The 12,212-nt window shown below is 43.8% G+C and overlaps 1 protein-coding gene across 3 annotated transcripts in view; it reads left to right on the forward strand.

The window, feature by feature from the left end:
* The first annotated feature begins 7,208 nt into the window (after positions 1-7,208).
* PLCB1 (phospholipase C beta 1) overlaps positions 7,209-12,212 on the forward strand; it is a 787,620-nt gene continuing 782,616 nt past the window's right edge. For all 3 annotated transcript variants that reach the window (XM_030821960.1, XM_003252590.4, XM_003252589.3), the window contains exon 1: positions 7,209-7,717. In XM_030821960.1, the coding sequence (XP_030677820.1) occupies positions 7,619-7,717 (99 nt within the window). In that variant the 5' untranslated portion in view covers positions 7,209-7,618. The remainder of the gene's footprint in view (positions 7,718-12,212) is intronic.

Raw genomic sequence — 12,212 nt, forward strand, 5'->3', positions numbered from 1 at the left:
CATGGTGACACCTACTTTAATTATGTAGCTGCTACCATAGCATTGGGACTAATTTTTAAATAAAATGCATCACTATGTAAGTTCCTTCGTTACCTATCTTTGCAAATACTTTGAGTACAATTATTCTCCATAAAAACCAATGTTTCTATACTGATCCTGATGAGGCCAGGCAGGGCAAAATTATTTCAAATTTTGGAGGAATGAATGAGAACCAGCAATTTATTCAGGAACAGAACCTTGGGGAAATACTTGAAAAAAACAAAAGACATTTTTTCCCAACCTGCTGGCGCAGAGCTTAGAAAGGTAATTGAAGAACTGATGTAGAACAAAGCAATAGCACTAGAAGCTGCCAGTGTTCGGTATTTGCCGCCATATCAGTGAGAGTTGATTGTGGTTGCATAGGATGAAAACCGCTAAATTATAGGGGTTTAAACAAGTTAGGAACTTTTTTCCTGTCATTTAAAATCTAGATGATCCAGGATGGTGTGGTGGTTTGGAGACCCAAGGATTTCTTTCTTCTCTACTAGTCTAGCTCCTGGCTTTCATGCTCAAGGTCACCTCCTAGCTGGAGCTTCAGCCCTTGAGTGGCCATTCCAGGCCACGAGAAGGAGGAAGGGGGAAGGTGAACAAAACACATTGCGACTTCAAATTGGGAGTCTGCTGCTAATGGACACTAGGAAAATAGGTATTGGATGGCAACTAGAAATCTCTAACACAGCTCCTTTGAAAAGTGACTTTACCCCCTCCTTTGTATGCTTTAAAGAATAATAGGAATAGTTATAACCAATGAAAAAGTCAAAGAGTTTGCTTTTAGTTTCCTAAGATGGTGTCACTACAGTGAAATGAGGGAACACCAGAAAGAGAAGTCTTGATGAAGCAAAATCATGTCGTTCTTTGTTAAAATTTCTAGAAAAATGTGAAAAGGTGATTATTCATATTTTACAGTTGTCACTGTATCAGTAATGGTGGTTGAAGTCTTTGTATACAAAAGGGAGGCACTGAAGTGTGGAATTTAACTCCAGCAAAATTTGGAAGAGGATTTTTACCCCAAACAAATTGAAAGGCAAAAGGATGTTTTTTAAAATGCAAATCTGTTTATAGTGCCCCGAAGTGAAAATAAAATGAAACTTCCTTTAAATCCTGTTGCTTACAACAATAGATATCATTAGAGACCTAAAGCTCAGTGATTTTATTTGAAGTGAGAGAGAATTGGGGGTATGCTGGTGTTTATTTTTATAGAACAGGGAAGATAAGTATCTGGAAGATAAACTGACTCATGAAGATTATATATTTACACTGGTGTGTCTCAGTCACTTTGTCTGAGGGCCCAGAGATGACGGAGAAGGAAATAGGGTGAGGTGGGTGCTTCTTGCCATCCTGAGGCATCGTTTCCGCAGTCTTCTCTGCAAACACCTGCATTTTCTGTGAAATCTGGATTGTACTGAGGGTGTCTCTCCTTAAATATTTTTGGATCTGAGCTTCCAAATTCTTTTTTTGAAATTGCGTTTAAGGCGATCAGCCAGATTTCAATGAAAGCCTTTGCTTTATATGAAGCATAAAGTAGAGCTTAAATGAACAGAAGGTCATTTGTCTTGTTTTTCAAGAAGAAAAAAAAATAAAACCTCACCATTTCTGTAACATAACTAAAGCAATCTGAAGGTTTTTTTCTTTTGTGTGATAGAATTTAGAGAAACATACTGTGCTATCAAGAAAGGGTTCAAATAAGAGCTTCTAAGGAAGATGTTCTTCTCCATGTGTGGATGATAATTTTAAGTTGTCTTCCTTTGAGTCTCTGCCTCTGCCAGTGTTTTACTTGATAGCAGAACTCACTGAGTCAAAAGCTGGCAATTTCATCATGATGCATTTTCTTATTTACCATTCAAGAGGTGTAAGCCTTATCTCTTATATTAATGTGAAAAGTAATGAAAATAATGATGCCAATGGCATTTAATTCTTGGCTCTAATACTTTATAAGTGTGCCTCTTGTTCACATAATTTACTGGGCAGGTGAACAAGTCATCAGGGTGACCTTTTTCCATGGAGTTAATCAGGGACTCCAACTAACAGAAGCTCTGCCTTCTTCAGTGCGTGGCTTCCAAGGTCACCACCGGGATCACCTTCATTCTGGCCAGCTAGGCAGGGAAGAGCATGGATCAGCACATATGGGAGGGTTTCATCTGCCAGAGGCTACTGACTGTAACCCAGATTATTATAAAGCTGGTTCTGGGTAGTTTTTCTCCATATCTCTCTTATTTCAAAAAAGGTGAGTTAAAGGAGCCCTGATTCTTAGATGCAATTAGAACCCATTTATTCATGATGGAAAAGAACTTTTCAATTCTAGAAGGTTAGAGACGAAAATGAATATGATTAAAGTTTATAGAATCAATGCAGCCAAAAAGAAGTTTACTAAATTTCAGACCACAGAATTAGAATGCTGTCTTTTAAGACTAAAAGAGTTATTCTAGGGCATAGAAAGGGAATGTAGTAGAATTTTAGAATAACCATATGTGTGTTAACTACTATTGATTACCGCTGTGACAGGGACTTAGATATATGATTTCATTTAATCTTTGCAATACCTCTTTAAGACAGCTTAGTGTGGAGGTTAAATATGCAGGCTCTGGGGTCAAACTGCCTGGTTTAAATTCTGGTTCATTCACTTATTAGCTGGAAAATGTTAAACAACTACTTAACACTTCTCTGACTCAGATTACCCAGCTATGAAGTGGAGATAATAGTAACCCAGCTCACAGGGGTTAATATGACAGTGAATGCATTAAAAATGTAAAACCCCGAGAAGAGTATGTGACATAAAAAGCTTTGACATTATTACTATTTCTCCATTTACATATTAGGATATTGTATTTCAGAAGAGATAAGAGACGTTCCCAGGGTCCCATACGTAGTAATCGGTAGAACTGGCTGTTAAAAGATATGTCTATTCAAATCAAAACACTGTCCTTCCCACTGTGGCAGGCCTCAAGTGAGTTATGAGCTGACAAGAGACTGGAGTACATACCACAATCTAGTTTCTAGGGAAATTAGGACTATTTATATTACACTGTGGTTAAAAGGAGAGAGAAACTACTCATATCTGCCTTGTAAGTTCTAGAAGTATCTACCATGGTAGTTAAGAGTCAAGGTTCTAAAGTCAGACTTCCTAGGTCTCGATCTCAATTCCGAATTTTGTAACTGGAGGAGGTTAATCCATCCTCCAAGCTTTAGTATATAAATCAGTAAACTAGGATACAATAATATTATCTACCAGATCAGCTTGCTGAGAGTAACAATAAAGCTTAAATAATAAAGAGATTTATTATCTCATTAAGCAGTCTAAAGAAAATTTAAAGGGTTTAAAAAGCTCATAAAGTCACACCTGTAATCCCAGCACTTTGGGAGGCCGAGGCAGGTGGATCACGAGGTCAGGAGATCGAGACCATCCTGGCTAACACAGTGAAACCCTGACTCTACTAAAAATACAAAAAAAATTAGCCAGGCGTGGTGGCGGGCACCTGTAGTCCCAGCTACTCAGGAGGCTGAGGCAGGAGAATGGCGTGAACCTGGGGGGCGGAGCTTGCAGTGAACCGAGTTTGCGCCACTGCACTCCAGAGCCTGGGCGACAGAGCAAGACTCCGTCTCAAAAAAAAAAAAGCTCATGAAGGACCAGGTTTCTTTGCATCTTTCTTGTCAGTGTCCTCTTTACATAACAATATGAGACAGAGAAAGAGAATTTCCCTGCAGACATTAGTCAGAACTGAGCCCCTCACGTAGCTCCTAAACCAGTTACAGACAAAGAGGAATGGAATTATTGTCATTAGTTGGGGCCAATCATAGCTTGTTCCTTGGAAAGAGAGAGGGGCCACGTTTCCTAAGCATGACTGCCACCCAAATTAAGTCAGGGTTTGCTTACAAGAAAAAGAGGGTGGAGAGTGGTGTTGAATAGGAAGGGTTATGTTTTTGAGTGTCTGCAAAGTGCTTAGCTTAGTGCTCTGACCCACAGTGAGTGCTCAATAAAGGTTAGCTTTGCTAGCTCCCTGAGGTTGACATTCCCAGAGGGCAATTCTGTGCTCTCACAAAAAACAGACCTTCCTATTGTTTCAAAAAACAGTACACAGCACCGAACTTGATGGATCACAGGCCTGGCTCACACAATTTTGGATTTCTTACAGATCCCTTTGCATAGCAAAAATCTCCACACTTTAGAAACATTTCTATCTTGTATACTGAACAAAAGGTGTGGAAAATGAGGGAGTTAAAACATGTTGCTTCAAGCCTCATGCTACATGTTGAAGGGATTTATCCTGTAGTTCTCCTTTAAGAAGCTGCGTCATTTTGCTGGCTGAAGAAACTCTTGCAGCCCATGTTTGTCTTGAAGACAAATCCTGTTCAGATTTCTACAGCGTCCTCTACTTTTTACATCCACGTTCACAGCAACAGCTGGGAGGAATCAGGGATGCTAGATGAAATACTCAACTATCCATTGCCAATAATGGTGGTTACCAAATTACTCCCAACTCAGTGCCATTCAACAATGAACATTTATTGTCATTTTCATGAGTCTGCAGGTTGGCTGAGTCTGGGAGATCTAGGATGGTTTCTACAGGACTTGCTTCCAAGCTGTAAATGGGGCTTAGGTCTGTCCTGATTGTCTCCTTAGATCAGAGGCTCCCTGAGGCATGTTTATCTCATGGAAATGATAAGAAACCCAAGAGGGAAAGCCCAACCTCAAAGCATATTTTGAGCCTTTGCTAATATCACATCTTCAAACATCCCATTGGCCAAAGCAAGTCACATTGCCCAACATCAATGGGATGGATAAATAAACAGCGTGTCTAGCAAAAACTGTAAGGTCACAAAGAAAAATGTGTGGACACAGAAAGGAGCAGGGAGCAGAGAACTATGATGCAATAAACTACCACAGGAGGCTCAATCTACTTTCTTATTTTGCTTAGAGCTCATTGTAACTCTCCAATCTCCCCTTCTAGTGAGCGCAGCCCTGTCTTGCCTTCCTAAGCCACTGTGATAGGTAAAAACTATTTGCCCAATAATCTTTCCAGTAAATAACAAAGAGATAGAAGGAAACAGGAAAGGAAAGGAAAACAATTAGGTATGATCAGTTGTAAGGACAATTGAGAAGTTCTGGAGCCCTGGAAGCAGAGTTTCATTGCAGTACTCTGAAGTAGAGAAAATCGACTTGAGAAGGTGACGTACCTTCTGTGAGGTGATTAGCAAGCCAAGGCTGCTGGCTAAAGGGACTGTGGACCATTCAGGTTTTAGTTTAGGGACATGTGATCAAAATGAAACCAGTCAGTTTTTCATGAAATTCTTTGTAGCAAGTGGCTTCCAAGCACAAGGCAAGACCCTCAAATGACAGCAGGAGTCATGGGTCTTGTTCACCAGGCTATCCATGGTGATTACAACAGTGGCTAGTATACAGCTGGCTACCAATAAGTATATTTTAAATGCATTGAAATATTTAATAGCAAATTTCTGTATTGGATTTTGGTAATGTTTTGACTGAGTTCATAAGCATTGGGCCTTGGAGTCCTGAGGGCAGAGAAAAGGGAGAATGAAGAATTGAGAGAAAGTCATTTTTCTCTCTTCATAGTCTTTCTTCTTTTTAAAAGTCAACCTTTCTGAGATAGAATTTACTTAAAACAAACTGCACTCAATTTAGGCGTACTTACAGAACTTACACGTTTTGATAAATACACACACGATATAGAACATTTCCGACATGCTCATCAGGTGCTGGTAGCTCTTCCCTGTCCATCTCTACCTACCTGCGGCCACAGGCAAGCTTTCTGTCAACATACAATATCTTGCCTATTCTGCAATTCCCACACATGGAATCATGCAGCATACAGTCTATCGTGTCCGGCTTCTTTTACAAAGCTTAAAGTCGCGATTCATCCCTGCCATGCATGCCCACTCATTTTTATTGTGGAATAGTATTCCAATATTTGGGTATACCACAGTTTGTTTATCCATTCGCCTGTTGATTGACATTTGCGGGCTACTAAGAAGAAAGTTATTCCTATCACTTTACAAGTCCCTGAGGACTTAAACGTTTTCATTTCTTTTGGACAAATACCTAGGAGTGGAATTCTAGGTTGTATGATAAGTAAATGTCTTACTTTATAAGAAACTATTCTCCAAAGTGGCTTTACTATTTTATATTCCCTCCAGCAACGAACAAGAGTTCCAAGCTATTTCTCCCTCTCTCTCTCCACCCCCCCACCCCCGCGTGTCTCTCTCTCTCTCTCCTCTCTCTCTTCTCTCTCTCTCTCTCTCAGTCACTCACTGTCTCTCTCCCTCTCCCTCTCCTCTCTCTCCTTAAAAAAAAAAAAAAAAAAAAAGAGTTCCAGTTGCTCCACACCCTTTCAAGCATTTGGTATTACCAGTCTTTAAAGTTTTATCCATTCTGGTCCCCCTCTTTCCCTTCTTCCCTCCCTCCCTTTCTTTCTTGAATTGAGAAATGTTTGTGGAAGGAGTGAAGACAAACATTCCTGGACCTATGTTCCTAAATGAGCAAGTTTCTATTAATAAGACTCTCCCCCACCCGCTACACTCAAATCCTACATACTCAAGGAGAGGAGCGGGAGAGGGGATCCTCTTTCTTCCTTGGAAAATAAAACCTTTGCTTTCTTTAGGGTGGGATTTTGTCTCAAAAGCACAACGTAACCGTTTGCCCGGGTTTCAAGATCAGCGCGCTACAAACTCTCAGGCGCGGCGAGGTTTCCTCAAAGAGCCTCTCAACTGCGCTCTTCTCTGCTGATAAATGATAATTCTCTTTTCAAAAAGCTGGTTTGTGGCCGGCGCTGGAGAGCTCCAGCTAGAGCCAAAAGCTAGGGGTTGCCTCTTTGGTTCCTCCAGATGGGCCCCCTTTCCCACCCGGTTGGGATCCAAAGACGCTCCGGAGCTCGAGCCCAAATTCCCAAGAAAACCCCAAAGAGCGTAAGGCTCCTGGGGACCCCTAGCACCCCTGCAACCAGGGCACGGGGCATGCTCAGAGCGAATGCGGGAGGCAGGCGTTGGCTGCAATGGGGCTCGGGAGCCAGGAGGTGCCGCTGCGTCCCCGCTTCCTGGCGCCTGACCCAGCGTGCAAAGTTGGGCTGGGAGCCGCGGGGGGAAGGAAGGACCCAGCGAGCGAGGGTGGCGGGAAGGGGGGCGGGGGGGAGGAGAAGGGAGGAGGGAAAAGAGCGGGGAGGGGGGGCGCCGGGCGTGTGTCACTCGCTCTCTCCCTCTGTGTATAGAGGATGTGCTGAATGGTGCGCTTTGAGGCGGCGGCGGCGGAGGAGCAGAATCCGCCGCGACTGGCAGCCTCGGCTGCCCGGCTCGGCTTCTCTTCGCCTTCCGAGGCTCCTCGTCCACCGCGGGCTCCAGACCTCGCGTCCCGCCCGGGGCATGGCCGGGCGCTGCGCCCCCGCGCGCTCTGCCTGCTGAGCTGCGCCGGAGGGAGGTGCGGAGGCCGGGAGGCCCGGGAGGCCGGCGGGGAGCAGAGTCGAGCGCCTCCGGAGCGGAGAAAGGAGCCCGCGGCCCCGCGCCCCGCGCCCCGCGCGCGGTCCCCGGTCCCTGCCGCGCTTGCCCGGGCCGCCCGGAGCCCAGATGAGCCCAGATGGCCGGGGCTCAACCCGGAGTGCACGCCTTGCAACTCAAGCCCGTGTGCGTGTCCGACAGCCTCAAGAAGGGCACCAAATTCGTCAAGTGGGATGATGTAAGTATTGGGGCGGCCCGAGTCGGGGCGCTGGCTCGGGCACCGGGCAGGGCGGGCGTCGTGGGGGTGGGGCGAGGGGCGCGTTATGCAATGGGCGCACTGGGAGCGGGCAGGGGCCGCCTCGGGCGCACAGGTTGGCATCTACCAAAGCGGATGTCCAAGGGCAGAAGCTTTGCGCGCGCTCCTGTTTCATCGTGCTTTAGTAGTTGCCATCCTTTCTGGGTCTGGCAAGCGCCCCCTGAGGGTCTTAAATCTTTTGGGCCAGTGGAGAGGGAGGGCCAAGCTTTGCCTGGTGACAGGTCCTGAGAGTTCGCAAAGTAGGGAGTGTGAAGTTGGGACCAACTGGAAAGCGCCTGGTGTGAACAAATCGCGTCCCTCTCCGCCTGCGGACGCACCCCCTGTTACCTCTTTTGCCCGATTTCAAGAAGGAAGGGCCTGAAGTCCAAAACACTTTAGTGATTGCGAACCCTCTTGGCGCTTTTGTGGGAGCCCACGCGGTGGAGGACACAACGGTCCAGCCAACAGGTGGTCGTTGATGCCAAACTTCAGCGCCTGACTCCGGAGTGAGGGTCCCTGAAAAGGGCTGCGGGGACACATCTGGGGAGGGCGTGAACAGAATGGGGGCCCTTGAGGGGTCCTGGAGGGCTCATGGGCCCGCAGGCAAGTGGGGAGGGCTGACTTTTGAGAACTGAGCTGATGGGAGTCTTCTGCCTGAAATATACACGTTGAGGGGTTGCCCCACGATTTACCTGCACCATTTGCCACATAGGGCAGAGCCTAGCCCAGCGCCGGGGTCTCTAATGCTTTACGTGTAGCCCAGACCCCAGGACTTCAAATGGCTTCACCTTCCCCTCTACCCCAATTGTCTTCAAAACACGTAAATTAGCTATCCAGCTGAAAACATGCGAATCTTTGGATGGAGAACATTATGGTATCAATTTTATGTCCTGGGTGTCATTCTAAAGATTCGATAAGAAAAACCTACTGAAATAAACCCGAGTTGCCAGGCTCTAAGCAAATTTAAGTCCAAATGACTAATACATCTCTTAATCAGAAGGAATTATAGGAGAATGAGGCGTTCTTCTTTCCGAAAAGATTTTCCACCTGGTAAATTATAGCCTGTTATCCTCTAGGGTATTTTTCTTTAATCTTCTTAAGCCATTTTCCTGTGTCTGAAAACAATTTAAATATTCCAGGTAGTGAATCCAATTACTTAACTGAGTGCGTCTGTGACTATATTTTGTCCAGCTGGAAGCGCTAACGGAACTTGGAGTATGAACCACAGCTTCCTTGAAAGCTCGTGCCAATTATTAAATGCTGTAGGCAAGGATGTAAACATACATCTTTTTACCATGGGCTTCACACTTTTCTTCTTTCTGTTCCAGTCTAATTGGACTGAATGTTTTTTAAATGGAATAGAATCTAAACAATAAATTCAGACGCAGATTAAATGCTTTGTGTCAGGGGAAAAAAAAGACAAAGAAAATGCAGTTCAGCAATAAATAAGATGGTCTTGCCCATTCTGAGATCCTTGAATAGAGAGGTGATGTGATGATGGATTTACTGAGGAAGAGTGTGAAGGGCAGAGGGAAGAGAAAGAGACTTTGCAGAATTTAGAAAAGGGAGTTTCAGCGTAAGCTCTGGATTTGTATACAGCGATGATTCTAAACTGTATTTTAAATAATTCTCTATAATTTCTTGTTTGGGAGAGAATAGCCAACATCACATTGAGAATGAAAATATTCTATGAAAACACATTTTGATATATCCAGGTAGATGACTTTCATTATGTGCATTTCTGTAACACATATTTCTTGCTCATCTATTACTGCCAATCCTAGACTGGATCCTGGGGTGGTGAAAAAAGTAGACAAAATCTCTGCTGTTACGGACCTTACATGCTAGGTGGAGGAGACAAAAATCATCAAAAACACCAATGGGAGAGAGATTGGGTGATGCATTGAGGGTAATAGAGAGGATGAGTTTCCGAGGAAGCCCTCCTGGAAGGAAGGACGTAGGCACTAAGGAGAAGACCAGAAGAATTTCAGGTCTTTAAAAAAAAAAAAAAAACCTAGACTGCACTCAGGAGTCAAGTTATCTGGAATATAATGAGCTATCCTGCAGGCTCTTTGGTTCTCTGGGTCTTCATGCCGATCAGTGGACTACAAGGGACCCAGCCTTTCTTAGGGTTGCCTTTTTCCTCCCCAGGCATCCCTTTTCTACTCTTCTCAGCTCTTATCTGCCCTTCCAGAATCAAGCCAGTTCAAGTTATCTGGCTATTTATATTGTGCCTTAGTGAGACAGTGTGTTGAAGACAAAAAAGAACCAGATCTTGAATCAAAGTCCTGAGTTTACCTCCTAGTTCTTTCACCAGTAAGCTGCATGACTTTAGGCAAATCACTTAGGTTCTCTGTATTTTTGCTGCTTCTTGTGTAAAAGCGTGGTAATGTTACAGGACATTCAAAAATGATGAATTTGGGGCTGTTTAGGATGTGAAGAAATTATCTCTTGTTCCTGAAGTGATTAAAGCACTATAATCACTGGTCTTGTTGTCTTGACCACCATATGGAATGGAAGATGTCACCCAGAGGTTGCAGTGCCATGCATAATTTGTTGGCCACCTACCAAGACACAGTGAGGCTGTGGATGCTTTAAGGGTGATAGTCAAAAGCTTTAACATGGGCACTAAACAATCACAACAGACAGCAGGGGGTAATAGATCCTGGAGATACCCTGTTGTACCAGGGCCAGGCACTAATGTTTTTGCTGCTTGATCATGGGGAGGTTTGGGAGTCCCCACGGTCTGTGGATGGGTGGGTAGGTAGCTGGAGTTTTTTGACTATTTCAATATTTTAAAACTCATGGTGTATATTGTCTGAACATCAAGGCTATACGTGTCCTCCTGAACTTGGCATGAAGATAAAGGACTGACCTAATGATATTTAAAAAATTCAACCTCATGTCTTTGCTTTTGTTTTGCATTTGTCTGTTAGCAGGCTCTAGTGGTAGGAAGTGGGTGTAAAGGATTGTGGGAGAATTCTGGTGAGGAAGACAGTGGAAGGAGAGTTACTTTCTTGATCTAAGCTAGGAAGCTTGGGAGATTGTGAGAGAAGCTCCTCTCTCTTCTGGATCTTGGCCTTGGTCTATATTGGACAAGACATGGAGAGAAAGAGCAAGGACTGTAAACTGTACAACAGGACGCCCAACCACTGATTTGGCCCTGTTTTCCATGCCTAAGTACTCTGTCTCACTGTCCCATAACCTCTGAGGGATGGAAGGGTTTTCATTTGTTTATTCTTTCTGTTTCTTCATTCTTACCTTTCAAATTCAGATCTTACTGTGGGCAGGTTGCTTAATGCGTCCCAACTTCAGTTTCGTCAACGGTAACATGCAAATTGTAACATCTCCTAACTCAGAATAGCTGTTGAGCTTAAATGAATGAATGCATATGCATTTCTTTGTATAAAGCCTGACATACAGGCAACCTTCAATAAAACATGTTTTTAAAAGTTATTGTTGGCCGGGCGCGGTGGCTCAAGCCTGTAATCCCAGCATTTTGGGAGGCCAAGGCGGGTGGATCACAAGGTCAGGAGATCGAGACCACCCTGGCTAACACGGTGAAACCCCGTCTCTACTAAAAATACAAAAAATTAGCCGGGTGTGGTGGCAGGCGTCTGCAGTCCCAGCTGCTGGGGAGGCTGAGGCAGGAGAATGGCGTGAACCTGGGAGGTGGAGCTTGCATTGAGCTGAGATCACGCCACTGCACTCCAGCCTGGGCAACAGAGCAAGACTCCATCTCAAAAAAAAAAAAAAAAGTTATTGTCCCTCAAAAATAAGATGGACGTGAATTGTATCAAGGTGATTAGCAGGTGTTCTATGGCTTTTTTATTCTACTAGTGGAAAAATTCAGACCTTACTTCCATTCCCTTTAATGTGTGTTTTGATTTTATAATTTGGAGAAAAATCAGGTTTCTTACCTTATTTTAAAAATCCAGGTGTTTCACGGAAAATAAGTCTACGTAATTTAGAGCAGGATCCATTCTCTACAGCAAGTCAGTTTACAAATAATCCAAAAGTTTATTTTTACTTAAATTCCATATAGAATATATTTATGTATATATGTGTATATAATTTCACATTGCACGTTCTGTCTTACAAGCATATTCTAACATGGAAAAATAATTGCTAGACTAAGTTGTCTGAGAAGTCTGATGAGACTCAGAAGTTTGGATTTGCATTAATGCCATCTGGAGTTACTTTTAATCAAGTAACTCCCTCCTTTACCACACCTCCAACCCCCACAGCTGAAACAGGTAATTTAAGAAATACTAGTATATTGCACAGTTCCCAGCATCCTACACAAAAGCTTAGAACTTTTGCATTATGTGGAATCTGCTGTTCCAGTTTCCAAATGATGACAAGAAAATGATGACAAGATGACACTCACAAGATTAATGAGAGAGCAGAGGGAAAAGGGTTTGCGAGGTGGGAATTT

The sequence above is a fragment of the Nomascus leucogenys genome, chromosome 11, assembly GCF_006542625.1.
Source record: "Nomascus leucogenys isolate Asia chromosome 11, Asia_NLE_v1, whole genome shotgun sequence".
Classification (NCBI taxonomy): Eukaryota; Metazoa; Chordata; class Mammalia; order Primates; family Hylobatidae; genus Nomascus; species Nomascus leucogenys.